General features: G+C 42.1%; 1 protein-coding gene and 1 long non-coding RNA gene across 3 annotated transcripts in view; one reads left to right on the plus strand and one right to left on the minus strand.

The window, feature by feature from the left end:
- The window catches only part of LOC109251642 (uncharacterized), a 142752-nt gene that overhangs the window by 89398 nt on the left and 34083 nt on the right, over window positions 1–19271 (plus strand). The gene's annotated exons all lie outside the window — the stretch shown is intronic.
- SLC28A3 (solute carrier family 28 member 3) overlaps window positions 1–19271 on the minus strand; it is a 56843-nt gene that overhangs the window by 12035 nt on the left and 25537 nt on the right. For both annotated transcript variants that reach the window (XR_002073657.2, XM_019423525.2), the window contains exons 3-14: window positions 18982–19064; window positions 15768–15859; window positions 14167–14356; window positions 12934–13078; window positions 11586–11699; window positions 10443–10520; window positions 8197–8277; window positions 6680–6760; window positions 4605–4730; window positions 2848–2978; window positions 1522–1690; window positions 946–1143 (exon numbers count right to left, since the gene is read on the minus strand). Coding sequence is in view for 1 of the 2 variants with exons in the window: in XM_019423525.2 (XP_019279070.2) it covers window positions 946–1143; window positions 1522–1690; window positions 2848–2978; window positions 4605–4730; window positions 6680–6760; window positions 8197–8277; window positions 10443–10520; window positions 11586–11699; window positions 12934–13078; window positions 14167–14356; window positions 15768–15859; window positions 18982–19064 (1488 nt within the window). In the remaining variant the exon portion in view is untranslated. The remainder of the gene's footprint in view (window positions 1–945; window positions 1144–1521; window positions 1691–2847; window positions 2979–4604; window positions 4731–6679; window positions 6761–8196; window positions 8278–10442; window positions 10521–11585; window positions 11700–12933; window positions 13079–14166; window positions 14357–15767; window positions 15860–18981; window positions 19065–19271) is intronic.

Raw genomic sequence — 19271 nt, forward strand, 5'->3', positions numbered from 1 at the left:
AGGCTCCAGGCTCTGAGCTGTCAGCACAGGGCGTGTATCAGGGCTTGAACCCACAAACCATGAGATCCTGACCTGAGCCAAAGTTGGATGCTCAACCAACTGAGCCAGCCAGGTGCCCCACAAGTGGCTTGTTTCAATGAGTAATGGTGGTGGTCAGAAATGTCCACCATTTCCCTAAGACTTTCCACGTGTGTGACAATTCTGTTCTTCAGGAAAGTAAACATTGGAGATGTGGCTATATAATATGACCTAAGTAATGGCTTCCCCTGAGTTCCCTTAGCCCTTCCAAGGCCAAGTGGACATGACCATCTCCTTACAGCCTATTGACCTGAAGTTCTGACACCATTACAGGATGTTTGTCTCCAAAGTTCAGAACACTTTCCAAGATTTTCTCTTCCCTCATCCACTTGTGTCTCACTACTTCTTTAAGATGCCCAGGGACTGTCTTGCATTTGGGCAGTTTCTCAGAGTTCATAGAATTTCAAAAGCTGGAAGAAAGAGACTTTCAAGATGATTAGACTATGAGCCCATGAGGGCAGATGCCTTAGTACTCCTTCCCTCAGTGCATAGCTGCATTGCAGATAGGAGGCATATGGCAAATATTTGTTGATTGATTGATTCCAGTCCCAGTTCATATGACTCTATGTTCGGATCCACAGCTCTCAAAAGTAAATGATCACAGTCGTAAGGATTAGCTGTGTTTCTCTACACACACACACACACACACACACGCACACACACACACACATACACACACACATGGATTAGTTCAACGCCATTGAAAATTATGAGGTACTATGTTCACTATGAGCCCATGAGATCAGAGACTGTTTTGTCCTCTGTTGTATCCCCAAGTGCCTATCTTGATACACAGAAGCACTAGTACTGTTCGACGAGTGTATGTATGTGATGAAGAAGTATTGAGAAATCAAAGCATTTACTCACTGACATATATTGCTGCACACCATTCACAAATTTGGGTCCAGCCTCTTTTCTTAAGTTGATCAATTTTGAGAGGTGTTCATAAGCCACAAATTCATTGAAAAATGTCTTATAGCCTATGAGCTTGGCAACCATAAAGCTGTCTTGCCAGTCCACTCCCATCATGAAGGAAAAGGGCATGAAGATGTAGGAGCATATTATCTATAAAACCCAAAAATAGATATTTTATTAGAATGTTGATTTGTTTCTGGTTATTCTGCCTCACGCTTGTGATAAGATCCCCCACCCCTGCCGCTCTGTCTCCTTTAAGCACAGAAATCCCTTCACATTGTCTGACCTATCTCTATCCATTAGGAGTCAAGGTCGGCATTGGTAACCTGGATTCCTGGCATGAGGTCAGGAGAGAATGGCTGTATGTTGGGGGAAGGAGGGTGATAGGGGGTGGCAGATACATGACAGGCATGTGCATTATGTAAGAGTATACTATAGGTTGTTAGGGAAGGCAATTCACAAACCTATTTTATTCTTAAACAAATATAGGCAGAAACAAAATGGAGAAGAGACATGATAGAATTATACCTCAAAACTCAGTTGTGGGTAGTCAAACATGTTTCCAAACCAGGACAGGGCCGCATTCAAAAAAGACAACAGGGCCAGGAAGGCAATCAAGTTCACAGCTATGTTTGCCACTAGGGAGATGGATGAGGATGCTCCCTGCGTTGCGGCTTCTAGGAGGTTCCTTGAATCACTTTATTAAAAAATAGCAATTCCAGAATTACCCAGGTGTTGTCAGCAGACGGACATCACAGCTGTAGAAATGGCACGATCAGAGCTCACTTGTTTGGACAAACTCTCAGGCTCAGGCCTGGGTCAAAATACTCTTCTAAATTCCATGAAATCATGATGGCATTTATAATTGCTGAATGTAGGTGATGGGTATATGGGTGTCTAATTGTTATACTACTCTGTTAATGGGGGGAGGATTTATAGTTAAAAATCTGTGAAAAGATAAAAATATTGTAGATTTAAAAATTGTATGAAGGTAGCTACTAGAAAATATTTATAAAATATTCACAGTATAAGAACTAATAATTCGAGGAAGGCCTGAATATCCATGACCTCATTTGAGAAATCACCATCACCATCACCTTTGAGTGCCTCTGCTTCCTTAATCTCATTCTCTTCTCTTTAATCTCAGAGGTACCTGGCTCCCTAGAAATTGCTCATCATTCCCCTTCTTTTTATTTTTCCTACATCATTTTATGCCTAAATAATATGCTGTGTATATTTACACATTTGCTAACTTTATAAGTGGAATCACACATATTCACTATGTGTATTCTTTGACAACTTGCTTGTCACTCATGGTTCTGACTGTCCCTACATACAGACAAGGAATGAACCTCAGCAACATGTTCACTGGTGGATTCTGTCATTTAATTAAATTCTTTTGACTATCCTAAATCCCTTTGTCTTTTTCACCCCTTTTTCTTTCTTTTGCACAGGGCAAAAGAGAATGAATTGAAGAGGGGTTAAAGATACTTATACCACACCTTAATTCTCCTTGTTATATAAGAAACTTCCAGAAGTGGTTGTCCCATGTCTTTCCGATGGTCTTAAGTCTGGGCTCAATAAACATATATTTTTAAAATGAAATATCTACATTGCACAGTTAAGGAAATGTATTGACATTCAAATATTTGGGAAGTTTTTCAAGAATTGAAAAGAGATTTTTGTGGAAGTCTAGTAAAGTCTAATAGTCACTGGGAAATTAAATTCACTTTAATACTATAATTCACTGTGCTCTCCGATTAGCAACTTTTTGCTGTATTTTGAATTTGGACCCCCTCCCCGCCACCCCCAACTCCCCAGCTTGTATTAGGTAGATGAATGCATCCCACTTACCCACTTTCCATTTTCATGGCATTCTGGAGGGTTATTTTAGGTGTTTCCCTCTCAGGCCAAAAGAGTTTAGCCACAGCCAATGATGCAGGTGCGGACATGACTGAGGCAGTTAACAAGTGGGAGGCTGAAACCTGTGATTTCAGGAGAAAGGAGACCAACTGAAGTGTAGTCTTTCTGTTGTGTTCAGAATGAAAATGGCCCGAAAGGCTTACAAGAGAAGAGAAGGGCAGGAATTGAGCCTATGCCAGAAAAGGGTTTCTTTGGAGGCTTGGAAACACTCAGTGAGCCAAGTCGGCATGACCTTGGAGAGTCAGAGGGGGAAGGGAGGAATTTGTGTTAATTGACCACATCCTTTGGGGAGAAGCATAAAACCGAAATCCAATCATTTCAGAATAGGATTAATTAATCCTGTGTTGTAAGAACTTCCAAAGAAGATTCCTCTACCTCTCTGTTGACCTTTTGAATGTTTAAATAGTCCCTAAAGCCCATATTTCACTACATCATCAACGCAGATAGGGGAAATATCTGGGGATGCAGGCATGGATAGATCCCTCTCTGTCTTCCTTTTGCTTTCCTGAAATCCTTGGTGCCTTTATACCAGATTCATTTATCCAGAGTCCCTTTAATCTGTAAGTTATTTTGTTTTTGCATTCTGTTCCTCGTATTTTCAGAATTCTAGAATCCATACATCCCTCCCTGCTCCTATTCCATCCTGCACATTTTTGCTGGCAGCATTCCTACGGTTGTGGCAGAGTGGACCATCCAGGGATTCAGTAGAACTGCTATTCTAAGATCACTTTCACCCTTTTTCTCTTCCCTGTCCCTGTTGGTTGGCTCTCTGAGGCCTGGATGAAATGGAGGAAAAAAAGCCCATCTATCTTATAAGAAGTATAAGTCACCTGGGTCACAAAGCTGCATGTTCTTCCATTTCTCCACTTATAAGCCACATGGCTTATAAGCTCTGTGCTTGGGACACATGCATCAGTTGTGTTCTGCAGCCCTATGCCACAGACCACCAGCTCTCAAACTGGCTGTCAATAATATAATATATATTAATATATTAATAATTATATTAATTATTAATATATTAATAATTATATTAATATTAATTATATATTAATATATTAATATATATATTAAGAGATTCTGGTTTAATTACTCTGTGGTATGGGCCTGGGCATCAGATGGTTCTAATGTGCAGAAAGGTTTGAGACCCACTGCACTAGCCACAGGTCAGAAAACTTTATGAAGGGCCAGAGAGTAAACATTTTTGGCTTTTTCAGGCCACGCTACTCAACTCTGTAGCATGAAAGCTGTCAAAGAGAAGTGAAGAGAAGTAGCTGGTTTCCTGTCAAACTTTAGTTACCAAAAAAGGGAGCAATCGAGTTTGTCCCAGGGGCCATACCTTGCTGACCTCTGGTCTACACTGCCTTTGCTAGAGACAGTAATAAGGGTTTTTTTGTTGTTGTTGTTTTTACATATTTGAATGTTCAGCCAAAATAAGCTCATAATATGATTTCATTCTGCCACATTCGGATATAATGCACGTTTAGGTGGCAGGGTTTTGAAAGTGAAGCCACAAAGCTCCTCAGGGTCTCTCCATTCAAATGCCAAAGGAACCACGACCAAATATTCAGCAAAAAGGACACTCTTTTGGCCTCCTTATCCAGTAGCAGTGGTAGAGAAAACACAGAAACAACAGCAGCAAAGAAAGAAGAAGTTGAATTTTCCATAAATTTATCTTTAAACATTCTTACCCCGAAAGAAATGTATGCACCTAACACACTTCCAGCGATGGTAGAGAACCCAGCAGTCATGATTGCATGGAGTTCAGACTTGGTGATGTGTGGTAAGTAGGGTCGGACCAGCAGCGGAGACTCTGTCTGGAACAAAGTGAGACCAGGTTAAACGTCCCCTTTTAAACCTTAGGAAGGTGTGCCAATCTACTCAAGATTCCATTTTCTAAAGCAGTATTTCTAAGAGTGAACCACAGGCCAGCTCCATCAACATCACCTGGGAACTTGTCAGGCATGCAAATTCTCAGACTCAATCGCTCCAGCAACGCTGAGAATGGGACGAGCAATCGTGTGTGAACAAGCCTTCCAGGTGGTTCTGAGGCATGCTCATTTGAGAACCCATACCATCGATGTCTGGGTCATTGAACTCTGTCAGTGTGCTTATAGAGTTATGTGTGAGGTTTGCAAAGTTTGCAAGGCCAATTCATATACGGCCCCCACCAACCTAGGATTGGAGTCTGATGGCCAGGTACATTTTTCTAAGGTTGGAACACTATTGCCCAAGTAACTATGCCCTGCTCTTCTGAACTGGTGATTTCCAAGTCACTGTGATCTCCCATCTTCCAGCTTCATTATGACAGACCATAAACCTCTTTGCTTAAAGCACAGGGAAGTAGAGACACAAGTATAAAAAAAATACGAGCAATAGCAAGGGCAGGTGCCCACAGGCACTTTCCTAGTTGAGATTCAGAGGCCCCACTCTTCCCCATGGGTGGAAAGGAATTAGAGAGGGTGTAGTTGTAAAGGCTTGAATCCCATTAAGGAGGACAGACAGCCCACAATGTAGGGCTCTCCAAAAATAATAGCTGTACTTTTAGCATATTAAGTATAACATTGAGCACCACAGAAGCATGTGTGCAATTTTACAATTTTCCCCTCATTATTTGTAATTGTTCTGTAAGATTGAATGTATTGAGCTTCACTTCATGGACTAAATAGAAACTCAGTACATGAGTTCTCTGACCCCGCAGGTAGGAGTAATCAAGTCAAGATGGTGTTCTAATTAGTCCTGAGAGATTTTATGACTATAATTATAATAATTTCAACTCCTAGGGAAGGAAGTCTGGGCCCTGCCCTAAAGACTATACTCCAGGCTAGCACGCTGGGCTTACCAATAAGGCTCAGCCTGCCTGGAACAATTCTAAGCCTCAGACTTGGAGCCATGTGCTTCTCTGGGTGACTTGCTTTTTGCTTCAAATCCAATTTCCTTGGGTAGCTGTGCTGGCAAGCATTCATACTTTGGTTCTTGGGTGTGTGATTCCATTTTTCCCAAAGCCACATACCCTGAGCATTGAGGATGATTACCATATCTTACTTATTCTCCCCATAGGAATGCTGCTGTTTTGAAGGACACCCCCTAGCAGCATACTTCCTTGCTTAAATGGGCTTCAGGCAAAACACTTATCCATGTGATGGATCAGAAGGATGAGAATGCTTTTGCTCATCAGCATTTTTCTTCAGGCCCAGCCAAGACAGACTGTTGGCCAGTTCAGACAAGTTGAGAATAAACTCAAGTATTCATACGGCTGCAGGGTTATTGGTGGAAAGTCTTTCTTGGTCTCTTTCATTACCACAAGCATTATACCACAGAATGTGAGGCTCCCTGTTACATGTTTGCAGCTTCAGAGTAAGTGGTGAACTCCACAGGAGTGGGTGACCTGTTAGCCTCTGAAGGGTGGATCAGAGACCTCAACAATTCAATTAATTCAGAAAAGATTGGTTGAGAACGGGAGGAGCCCAGTGCTTTGCTAATTCGATAAAATGATTTTCCGTCTTTCTTCTCCATACACTTTCAAGAACCCAAATTTTACACTAGTGCACTGGGACACTTGGGAGGGATCATTCTCGTACACTCTTTTTTCTCGCTGGAATCTGGACATTGTCAATGCTGAGGGCTCCTTATTTTGACACCCTTCTGCTGACACATAAAAAAAAATAACACCAGTATATTTATAATATTATATTTTTTACTCTAATTTCTGGTAAGAGTATCCATTTCAACAGGTGTTTTGTTTTGTTTTGAGATTACAACTTACCTGTCCAACAAATATATTGCCAGCAGCAACTACAGATTCAATAGGAGATGATCCCATAGTAACTAGCATTACCCATCCAACCTGAAAAGAGATAAGGGACAAAGTCAGTGAAGAGTTGTTTGTATACACAAAACTTCAAAGTAGGGATGAAAATCTTTGGAGGAAAATGCCTTCAACAATTGTTGGCAGGCCAGTGATGGTGCTAAGTGTGAGTATATCTTATCTACAGTTTACAGAGTAGGCCCATCAAATCCTCCTATTTGAGTGATAAGGCTGAGTCATTGTATTTGCCTTGAATTTATACATTCACTATAGAAACAAATCTGTACTGAAACACTGTATGAGAATAATAAATTCTAATAATTGCTTACATTCTTGACAGGCTTTACTGCATTCCAAGCACTGTTTTAAGCTCTTGATCCATGTAATGCATTTAATTATCATAATACCCCTTTGACGGAGGTCCTATAATTATGGCCATTTTATAGAAAAGGAATCTGAGGCATAGAACAGTTTAGTTGTTTTGTCTAAGATCACCCAGCTAATAAGTAGTGGAATGAGGTTTGGCCCTTTCTACTTAACTCTCAAATGAACATGGTTTATGGTCCTGCTTCTCTACTGGCCCTTCCAACTAGAGACTGTGGTGCCCACCTCAGGATGGAAACTTCCTGTTGCATTCTCTCCTTCCTTTCTGCTTAGACATGAGCACAATAATGCTGTGTGTTCAGGTCAGCAATCAGAAAATCACGGGTCCTGGCACACTCTTGCTGACATTCTGGATTCTGCTGGTGTTCTGTTGCTTTCTCTCTCTCTCTCTCTCTCTCTCTCTCTCTCTCTCTCTCTCTCTCTCCCTTCTTACCTCCCTCTCTTTTATTTATTTACAAGGATCAAAGGAGGGCAATGGCTGTGCCCAAACTCTGTATGCACTGCCCCGTTTGTGTGTGTGCATTTGAACTAACTTGCAAATTTCCTCATGTTGCAATTTAACACAAGTGTAGAACTGACGCTGGGGTGGCAGAAATGAGATGAAATTTTCAGACCTTGTGTGTGTGTGTGTGTGTGGTTATAAAACTTCCTCAGAAACAAAAAGTTTGCTTGCTTTGATCCTGTAGCCACTCCTAGACCAGGAGTCTCCACTTTTGCAATGTCCTGAGGATAAGCAGGGATTCTGTGTAAGGCACAGGGTAGACAGCCAGGACAAAGGAAGGATGCTGTTCTCTCCACAGGTGTCAGGTCTGCTGGAGTCAATTATTTGGCTAAAGAAGTAATTACTGAGGTTTTATGAAGATAGCCGGTAACCACTGGCTGTAAGTCAAAGCCCCATTAGAAATCCCCAAGATAAAATTCCCTCTGTGGCTACATGTAAGATTTTTTGGTTTGGGTCTAATACCTTGGGGTGGAGGGGTGGTGGTGGCGGATCTTGGCACAAACAGAAAGGCACTTTGGAAAATTCTGGATAAAAGGCATCTAAGACTTTGTCCCTGAAAGAAGCAGCCAGTCCCTTCAAGACCCAGTACCTTTCTAATGATCCACTGCATCAACCCGAGGTAGTAGAGCATGGACATGACCGTGCTGAAGAAAACCACGATTGGCAGGACCTGGGGGTGAGATGGGGGTTTGAGGGAAATCCAGGGTTGATGTTGCCTCAGTTGTGTTAGTTAAGTTTCAGATCAGGTCTCTTTTCTGCCTCCCTCTCCCCAACCCTGCCCCACCTGGAAACATCATAAAACTACTAGAAACTCCTCTTGAACTTTTGACTAAATGAACTAAATGACACTTGAATGAACTAAATGACACATTTAGTTCACTCCTCTTGAACTAAATGACACTTTTCTCAGGCAGCTTCCCCATCTACAGTCTTTTATTTGAATTTGCTCTGGATCAGCTTGAGGATATTTTATAGGAAGCATGACTTGTTTGTTTGTTTGTTTGTTTCTTGGCAATGATGAGCTGCTGTTACTTCAGTTTCTTAGAGAAGGAATGAAGTTCGATGAGGGGGTAGTTTGTAATAACTAGATCCACACACTGAGGGCCACTGGCAGATATTCTTGAAGTTCTGATATTAAATAGCCTCATTGGCAGAGAATCCTGGTCGAAACAGAGTGTGAGCAGCCTCAGATCTTTATTTGCAGAAGTTGCACAGACCAGATACAGCATGGTGGGTGCTTACCCAAACTGCCTCCCATAGGGTAAGCATTCATTCACTTAGCTCTGAAGAGAATAATTATTGTACTCATGGAGTTTTTGAACCGCTAAAAAATAAACTTTGGAAATAGTTTATTGCGTGATACCACAAGCGTCTTTTTCTGAACCCTATTTCCCTGAAGCTCTTTGGGTGCCTTCAAGATAGCCTGTTTCTACAGTGAGCAGTTTCCACCCTGCAGAGAACACACAGAGCTGTGGGCTGGGTCCCCCCACACTCCTACCCCTCTGTAACCCTTCTCCTCTGTTCCCCAGCTAAATGGACAGGGACATACTGCCACCAGAGGCACAGAATGACTGAGGACAATTTGTACAGGATCTGATCTAGAAAAATTTATTAATAATATATATCAAAAGACATTTTGTGCCATTATGCAGAGCTCAGTCACTTCTGTGCTTTTATTGGCTTTAATGGGCAAGCAGTGCCTTCCTGAAAGCTTCGGGGAATTCAAGGAGCTTATCTCTTGAATGTTCCCACAGGGATTCTGCTTTGGCTGGGAGGACAGAGGCCACCTCTCTGGGGGAGAGGGAGGTGGTGGGTGCGTGGGTGGGTAGGTAAAGTCTAAAGACACTGGTGTAGTCTGGGCATCAAGGTATGCCTTCCTTGTGACTTTCTTTTTCCAATTCTGGGTTCAATTCATGATATGAGCATATTTCTGTCTCAGTTTGTAAACACTTGGCCTTTGGGAGATGGCTTTGTCATCTTAGCAACCAAAGCGTCAAATCAGCATTTAAAAAAAAACAAAACTCAGCAATTAAAAAAAAGATTCAGCATAAAAGTTGGCCTAACTGAAGATGGGGTAGTTTGGAGGTAAACTTAGAGACCCTAAGTGAGAAAACAATTTAGATGTGTAGGAACAATAACACCACAACAAAGAATGCTGAAGGCAAAGCCAAATTTATCTTTCTGACTCATCAACAAGTATTTGTAGGGGCTTCACTGGGGACAGTGAGCTTCCTGGGGCTTGTGGGAGCACTGGGAGGCCAGGTTGCCTTTCCCTTGGAGAATAATGTCCCTCCTTTGGTTGGGAGAAGGCCCAGCCTCCAGGCTTGCGGTACTGAAGAAAAGACACAAAAGGTTTAGCACGGAGATGGCTCTGGAAGAACAGAGGTTGATACGAGTGAGCAACTGTCTCTTTTTGGGAAACGGGGTTCCGGAGCACAAGGCTGTCTCTGATCCCTGGCCTGGAAGCTATCAGTGGCCATATGCCTGTTCATTGTCAGGTACCAAATGTTCTTTTCCCTGATGCTTCAGATGCTGTTACCCCATATGATTTCTCAAAAGTATCTCAGGCAATGCTATGAGCCCCCTCAAAAGTTTTTGTATATTTTGTATATTTCTAGATGTTTCCCTCAGTGCTATAGTAACAAAGTAAAATGTTTACAATCCACTGACTTCAGATAAAATCAGATAAATTGAAAAAGGTGGTGATGTGCTATCCATGTAGGACATGCCCAGCAGGTATATATCTGGTTTCGGGTCAGATTCTATTGGAACATCTACAAAGATTGAGAAGCTACTGACAAGGAAGAAATACTTAGAAAAGGGGTTTAGCTTTACCTTAAATGCAAAGAAGTGGTCTGCATATGTCTCACCAAAGACAAATTCAGCCCCAGCGTTAGTATACCCCAAGAAGGTCTGAGTTAAAGAAAGGAAAAGAGCACATGATCATTACAACCATGGAACTGGTGGTTACAGTCCACAGGACCTCCCAGGCTCTGCAGAAGGGGAGCCCAGCAAACTTGCTGGATAGAGGTGGAAAGTAAATTTTTACAACCTTTCTCCCCCTCCAGTGGATGGCATGGAAGTGTATTTTTTTTTAATGTTTAAAAAATAAAATAAAGTAAAAGGGGCGCCTGGGTGTCTCAGTCGGTTAAGCATCCGACTTTGGCTCAGGTCATGATCTCGCGGTTTGTGGGTTCAAGCCCCACGTTGGGCTCTGTGCTGACAGCACAGAGCCTAGAGGCTGTTTTGGATTCTGTCTCCCTCTCTCTCTGCCCCTTCCCTGCTCACGGTCTGTCTCTTTCTGTCTCAAAAATAAATAAACATTAAAAAAATTAAAAAAAATAAAATGTTTATATATTTGTTTTTGAGAGAGAGAGAGAGAGAGAGCCAGCAGGGGAGGGGCAGAGAGAGAGAGGGAGACGGAATCCCAAGCAGGCTCTGTGTTGTTGAGATAGAGCCTGACGCGGGGCTCAAACTCATGAACTGTGAGATCATGACCTGAGCCGAAACCTAGAGTCGGATGCTTATGTGACTGAGCCACCAGGTGCCCTAGGAAGTGTATTTTTGAACTATACCTGCATACAGATTTCCTGTCACTTGTGACATTTAATCTGACTCCAGGATACTCAAGAAGGAACCAGGTGTGGCAATTTGTTCCAGCAAGTCATAGATGGGACATAGGTGACACTAGCTATCACTCCATGCAAAGAAAGCTTGTTTCTCTATTTGTGGAACCATCTTAGAAGTGTGACACCCCTGGGCCAGGATGAAGGGGCAATCAGGATGGGGAGTGATGTAGTGGATGATTGGGCGAGGGACAACTATAATATTAATAAACTAGACAGATTAACATATTCTACACAAAAATGTGGGTCAACTAATGCAGTTAAATAAACCTATTTCTGACATGTCTTAAGGATTATATCCAAATGTTAAAAAAGAATTTACAAGCAAGGTGTTCATTTAAACCCAACTTACTTGAACTTGTTTACCCAACCAATCGAAAGCCATAAATCCAGGTTCAGTCCTTAGGATTAAGAGCCCAAGAAGAAACTGTAACCCAATTCCCCAAAAGACAGGCCTCCAGTAAACCTATGCAGAAAGATGAAGAGATAGGTGTCACTAGAAAATGAATGGCTAAGCTCAGCATAAACACCCAGAGGATTACTATTTCCTCGGAAGCTTCTCACACATGGCCTGTGATCCATCTTTGAGAGGCCAAAGCACTTGTGAGCAGAGAATCACGGCCCCAGATCTTGGGGCTGCATTCCATCATCCCAATCCTGAGTTCGAAGACTTCAGTCTCCGGAAGGTATGCAATTATCATTATATCACGACAAAATGACTTAGACACAAAGAGTAGTCTTAGAAGGACAATCAAAGGAGGAAGGAAGGATCTGGCCCTCTTAGTTGTGCTATAAATGTGAGAGACATATAATTATTTCCCCTGTCTGGAAAATGGAAAGGCAGAGCATGACTTCTCTGTGTGCCCAAGGTTTGTTCATCTGACAATTTGTAAGTGAATTAAGTGAAATTCCTCCCTGTTGAGGGGCTCTCATTTCACTGTAAAAGGAACCAATTAACTCTAATGCAGACCCAGGGAGTACAGCAGTAATGGACAATCATCTGCTTTCATTTTTGGTGCAGAGACGAGTGGGCTGCCGAGAACTGAAGAACTGGAGGCAGACCAATCAGCAGCGATGCTGACCCTAGCAGGGCAAGGACTTTGGATCTTATTACGTGACCTTCTTCTTGGGCCAACCTTTCAGCCAGTAAAGTGTTCCGGAGTTTGCCATTCTGAGTCATGTGTGAAAGCCTGGATGTCTCCAAATTCTTGCCCATTTAACGGGTTACAGGCTGTCAGAATGAGGATAGGGATTGAATTCAGTGGGAACAAATCTGGTCTGTTTAAGGACAGATTTTTGCAGTAAAATAACCTAAATTGCAAGTGGAAATATGATAAACTACAGAATCCAATGGTAGAATATTAGATTATTTACTGGTCCGGGGAGATCGGGATCAAAACAGATGAATTTTCTTAGCATGTTTGATGGAGGGAGGTGGAGGACATGAGTAGAAATTAGACTTGACAGGAGAGAACACCTCATTGGTGGTGTAACTGGAAAATTACTGAGAATTAAAAATGAGAGAGTACTAGTACTAAGCAAGTTCAGGAAGGAAGGTGCCCTAGCCACTTAAAAGAGCATAACAAGGTAAGACTAATATTGAGTAACAGTGAAATTCTCTCACACTCATTATTTTGAGCAATTTAGACATGAGGGAAAAAAAGAGGGAAAAAGCTGAAAAAGATTGATTTCATACTTACTTTGGTTGGGTGCTTGGAAAATATAAATACCAGGATAACGTACATTATGAGCCCACCAAAGGACACCAGCTGCTGTTGGCCCAGTGTGGCGGTGTCCAAGATGAGCCAGAATATAACACCCAGAATCAGTAAGCTCCAAATCACCCTAAGAAAATTGGAAAGGGGGCATCAGTATCGTTTGCTCTGCTAACTTGAAAATCTTAAAATCAGACTTAAACTAATAAACAAAAAATTTATTAAGAGTAACACCCTGGCACCAGGAAGTTATGCTTCTAGACATGGCACAAACCCTCTTTGGTTGTGGCTATCAAGGAGGATAGCCAAAAATTAAGCACTGGATTAAGCACATTCCAAAACTCTTGGGCTCTTCATTCGTTCAAGATCATACAAAGGGGTCAGAGATGAGAAAGGGTGTTCAGAGAGGGAAGTCTAGTGGTTTCTTTGGGAGATCTTCTGTGAGTTCTCATGTCCATTTTGGGAGATGGGAGAGATGTAACCTTCTGCCCTTTAGGGGAGAACTTGAAATGTGCTCTCTGAAGTTGGAGGACTTCAGCTGAACCTCACAGAGTAAGTTGGACTTCAGGAAGGGTTATGACTCCTTGGCGGATCTAGTGGGCATGACAAGTTTGACTCACAGCTTGGATGGCAGAGCCAGAAAGTGTGCTGTGTTGGGATTGAACAATCCTACGTTGTTAGGTCAAGGATATGTGAACTTTCCAGGTACATCCCTTGAGAGCCATTCTGGGGAGAACCTGTCTTGTGTCTAATCCACTAGGGTCACCTGGAGAAAGAGGAGGTCCCATAGAAAAAGGCTGAAAGAAAAGCCCTGAGCGGTCACTCATTGGATATGGATAGGGGGTCTTATAGGAAAGAGTCAACTTTTATATTCAGAGGGTCTTACTTTCAAAGAGGCCAGCTTCAAGCCCAGATCAGAAAGCCACCTCCCCAAGTAAGAACTGTCCTTTCTTTTGGACAATATTTTATCATTTAGTGGCACTTGGAATTAAAGCAGTTTGCAGGGACATTTGAACATATCTTGAACGAGTCATTGCCCTGTCTAGGCTTTGATTTCCTGTTTGTAAAATGAAGGTATTATAGCAGATTATTCCCCAGGTTATTTCTAGTTTCAATAGCCTATAAATGAGGGACCAATTTCAGAACACGTTTTTGGAAACAGTGTTGGAAAAGACTAACATTTCTCTCAAATGCAACAAGGGAACGGAGTGAGTTTACCACTTCATCCAGAACCAATGGCTGTTTAGGAGCCTTCTGCCAGGAGATAGGTACTCATTGATTCGATGCTCATATTTGGCCATAAAGTAATCCCAGACAACAAAGAAGATGACAGCCACGGTGATCACGAAAAGGGGAAGGGCTCTATGAAAGTTCAGCGCACAAGCTGCAATCACCATTGCCAGGTAACCTGTCGAGAAAGCAAGCACAGACAGGGGGCATCACCAACACCAGGTGCAGACCAGCCTCTAGCACTGATGGGGCTCAGCCAAGGGGAGGTTCAATCAAGAAACCATTGAATGCAGGATTGCTCTTGATAGGGCTATTGACTCATGTAATTATCTGTACTATATATTTTTAGGATTTTGTTTTTTTCACAGTAATTCCCTAACAGTCTCACCATGAATGCAGGAAGGACAGAGTGCTAGGTCTGTTTTCTCATAGAACCTCAAGTTCTTGAATCTTGATGCTTGATTGTTGGGCCTCTCAGTACTAACTCCTATTTTTGGGTATTCAGACTCAGCAGGGGAGTTTCTATCAGAGAAAGGCTAGGTGTTGAAGCAACCACTGGCAAAAAGGTATTGATTCTCCTGGTTTGCAGCTCAGATTTGGCCTACGCTTCAGTGGGAAAATAGGCCTTCCAACCATCTCTGAGTTCCAATGAATCTCTAAAGAAAGGGGTGAGGGATAATTACCAAGGTGTCTGCTTTTGAAGAGGAGATTCTAGGATAAGAACAGGGTGTCCTAGAAAGGTCAGCCAACATGGTCTGCAGGTTAAATCGGGCCTACCACTTATCTTTGTAGGTTGCAAGTACAGTTGTATTTGTATACTTGTGTCTGAATCTACAAATAAAATTGCATGGAAACACCATCACGCCTGTCTGTTTACTTTTGTTTTAGAAGGACAGAGTTGTGTGGCTTTCACCGCATGGCCTGAAAAGCCTAAAATACTACCTGGCCCAGTGTAGAGGAAGCTTTAAACCCTGCTTTTCCTTGTTTCAGATATCTGAGCACCAACGAAGCCACTGACCTTGGAGGTGCAAGAGTCTTGGGTTAACATCTATGGACTTGGGTGCAACGGTTCACATTTTATAGACAGGGATGTTATTCAAAATGGGCTGCAGAACTCTTTGCTTTGGAGGGAGTAAAAATAGGGGACCTGCTCATCTATGAAGATAGCATGGTCTTGCTTTCAGGCAGGAGGGGTGACCTGCATGACCCTAGGCTCCTGCTCACATTGCATTTGCATGAAGTATTAATTGCTTATATTGTCCCCTGTGATTAGGTCCCCATCTTGTGTTTATCACCATGTTTTCTAGTTACCTGGATTTGCATGAACTAGCCCTTAAATCCATATCACAACAACCAAGGCTGTAAGAGTAGGGAACCTAATTAGATGCTAGCTACATAAACCAAACAGGGAAACAATCTGCATAGGCAACCACAGTTGAGACCCACCACTCAGGAGCTTCTGGATTAACTTCTCTGGATTCACCAAGGTCCAGGGGTAACAGAAAGATTTATTTTTTTTCCATAGAAAGCTACTATTTGGAATATTCTCAAACAAAGACACTGGCACCCACCCCCCTTTTGTTATTTACCTACTATTAAGATGCCCCAGAGGATGTACTGAAGGGTGGTTTTGTGTTTCTTATAAAAATCACAAACTGTATCATACTTCCTTTCCAGATACCTGTAACAACACAAGAGCAAAAAGGCAGGCAGAAGGTAACATCAAAAACATGAAATAAACTGACATACTAAGCTAGATGAGGCTTTGTAAATCAAGCAAGCAAACGAACAGATGGATGAAGTGGATGTCCTACAAAATAGAAATGGGATACTCATCTCCTTTTAGACTATAATCAGCCATAGCTTGGATCAATGTTTGCTGCGTGGATGTGCCAAGCCCTGAGGGCTTACAGAGATGCAGAAAACATGCTTCTGAAAACAGAGCAGGAGAGATGGATAACTAACCAAAAGCTGGAAATAAATGGTAGGAGAAGACTGTTTCTCACGGGACTATGTGGGCCTCTGATAGCTTTTAAGCCACGGATATGAAACGTTGATTTAAGAAATTGTCATCCCTTTTGGTCTCACAAAGTTTGAGTAAGTTGGTGGTTCCCTGTCCTGGCTCACCATGTTTTTTAGTGGGAGACTGACAGATTTCACTGGGTGCTTGAAATATAAAGGAGGATTTTGTGGATTTCAGAGCTATTAGCCAGCAAGTTGTAAGGTAGCTTTCTCAAAAGTTCTGGCATTGTTGGCACATCTTTGTTCCTGTCCAGAGCTTTGTTAGGGGGTGGTGGGTAGTGAGTGAGCAATATGTGGATCTGGGCACTTGTGCTGGGGGGATGGTGGCCATCAGCAAGTGACTTTGGAGGGGCCCAGGCCCATACCCACAATGACCATGCTCTGCTTCTCCCAGAGTTCTCCTGGTTCCCTCCGTGCCTCCCCTGAGGTCTGGCTTCCATACATTTGCCTCTTTTCTCACTGCCCCTTCTAACAGAGACCTCTTCTCCCAATGGAGGAAGGAATTTATTCACACAATCATTGTCACTTCTAGGTCACTTCTAGTCCTATGTAGGAGATTCCTCATCTCTGGGATTCCAAAGGACTCACTTGCAAATGCCTCCACTTGTCCATTTTGCAGCAGCTGTGCGTCCATGTCCAAGTCTCGGCCCCTGTGCAAGTTTCAGGGCACAGCCCAAGCCCCTTGCTCCAACAAGACCTTCTTGCATCTCCTTGAACAGAGTCATTCCTCTGTGCTTTACTCCTACTGTCTCCTTTGATTTCATTTTGTGATAAAGGCTTGACTGGCTAACTTCCTGGAGAGCAGATGTGAGCCCAATGGCACTAGGACCTTGGACATTAGTGTGCTTGATGGGCATTTGTTGAATTACTAGATAAATGAAGTGGGAGTGTGTGTTGCTTATTTGGAATAGTATGCTACAGCTGTGGGTTAGGACCCATTAGTGGGTTGCGAAGGCACAGTGTGTGACACTCATCTTTATTTTATTTTATTTTTTATTTTTTTTTTGATTTTTTTAAAACTTTTTTTAACATTTATTTATTTTTGAGACAGAGAGAGAGCATGAACAGGGGAGGGGCAGAGAGAGAGGGAGACACAGAATCTGAAACAGGCTCCAGGCTCTGAGCTGTCAGCACAGAGCCTGACGCGGGGCTCGAACTCACGGACTGTGAGATCATGACCTGAGCCGAAGTCAGCCGCTTAACCAACTGAGCCACCCAGGTGCCCCTTATTTTATTTTTTAAATAAATGTACAGCTTTTATTATTTTTTAAAGTTTATTTATTTATTTTGAGAGAGAAAGGGAGGAGCAGGGGCAGAGAGGGGAGGGCGGAGGGAGAGCGAGAGCGAGAGAGAGAGAGAGAGAGAGAGAGAGAGAATACCAAGCAAGGATTCTCCACACTGACAGTGCAGAGCCCAACACAGGGCTTGAATCCATGAGCCATGAGATCATGACCTGAGCAGAGATCAAGAGTCAGACGCTTAACTGACTGAGCCACCCAGATGCCCTGACACCCATCTTTAATAAGAAAGAATAGGACTGATAAGAGCATATCACTCACAGTAATGATGTCTTATTTCATGAAAACTTTGGTGTTGTGTATGTGTGTGAATACATGTACTGAGAATTGGAAACACTGATCCAGAAGATATTGAGGGAATCAAAGTTCAGTAAAGACTAAATTTTCATCGTCTAATTTAGGAAAGGTTGATGATGCATCATCTTCAGTTTCTGATAGTGTTTCAAAGTGACAGCGGTGGAGGGCGACATTTCATTGGACACATTCATATACTTTGGGTTGGATTGATCAGATTCGTTAATTGCAGGGAATATGTGTGGTCCATGACAGCTCACACTGCATAAAATAAAGTAGCTAGAAATAGAGGCTTCGGCCATTTGGTTATCATGGCTAGGCAACTCCCAGCCTCTTGGTGATTACTTCCATCCCATTAACAGTAGTGAAACCTGACCACCCAAGAGAATTACTCAGCCCCTGGAGTCAGAGGTCCGTAAAGCATAATAAAAGATGGAACAAAGCTCAGGTTTCTGAGGTAGTAAATATTTTTGATGATGTAAATGTGACAAGAGCTTTTAATCTTAATTCTGACCAACTCCAGAGATATCTTCTGATGCATAAAAATAAAGTTCCTCAGAGACATAGAAATTTAAACAAAATTTAAATAGGAATTTAGAAACTTGATAAATACTTGAGTGTTATGACAGAGTACCAGACAATCTTGGGCTAGGAACCAGAAGCTGACATTAAGTTATCTTTGTTCCTCTCTAGCTAACCTTGAGTAAGTCACTTTTCTGAGGTTCATTTTCCTGGTCAAAAAAATAAAAATAATTTGCCTCTCTTACCTCATGGGCAGTAAGAACTTGGAATACCTTCAGGATACTACAGTCAGAGCAAGTTTGTTGGGACTTAATGTGGATTGGGTTTTGAGAAATCAATTGCTTATTGATTGACACTGAGAAGATGAATTAACTACTTTTGCATGGACTGGAGCAATTAGTTGGTAATTTATGCCTTTAATTAGAAGACTGTCCTGGATATTCGGTTCCCAGGACATTAGCAGTTTGAATTTACCATGGTGATTATCATAGAGATCCATTAATTTTTCTGGAAATGGTGTTGGGCGGGTAGTGGGGAAGGGAAATGGGTGGTAGTGGTGGTAATATCCAATAAATAATAATAAATGTTTAAAATTAGATGAAGATAAAACAAAGTGGCAAAACCAAAAAGGAGGTCAGTATGGTTATTTCTCCGTTTAAACCTGTACCCTTTTTGATGTGCCTCTGGATCATCCTCCACATCTTCTTTGTTTCTTAAAGAATCCTGCTCAATGGTGACCTGCTCTTCGTCCTGGAAATCAAACATTGCAGCAGAGATGAAATAATGAGAATTCTGGGCAAAATGAACCCTGATCTCTTTTTGCTTAGAATTTTGGCAAAGGACTTTTTTTATGGACTGCATTTAATTTTATTTTTTTAATTTTTAAATATTTATTTATTTTAATATAATTTATTGTCAAATTGGCTAACATACAGTGTGTAAAGTGTGCTCTTGGTT

This window comes from Panthera pardus, unplaced genomic scaffold (assembly GCF_024362965.1).
Source record: "Panthera pardus isolate Hobbes unplaced genomic scaffold, ASM2436296v1 HiC_scaffold_20, whole genome shotgun sequence".
NCBI lineage: Eukaryota > Metazoa > Chordata > Mammalia > Carnivora > Felidae > Panthera > Panthera pardus.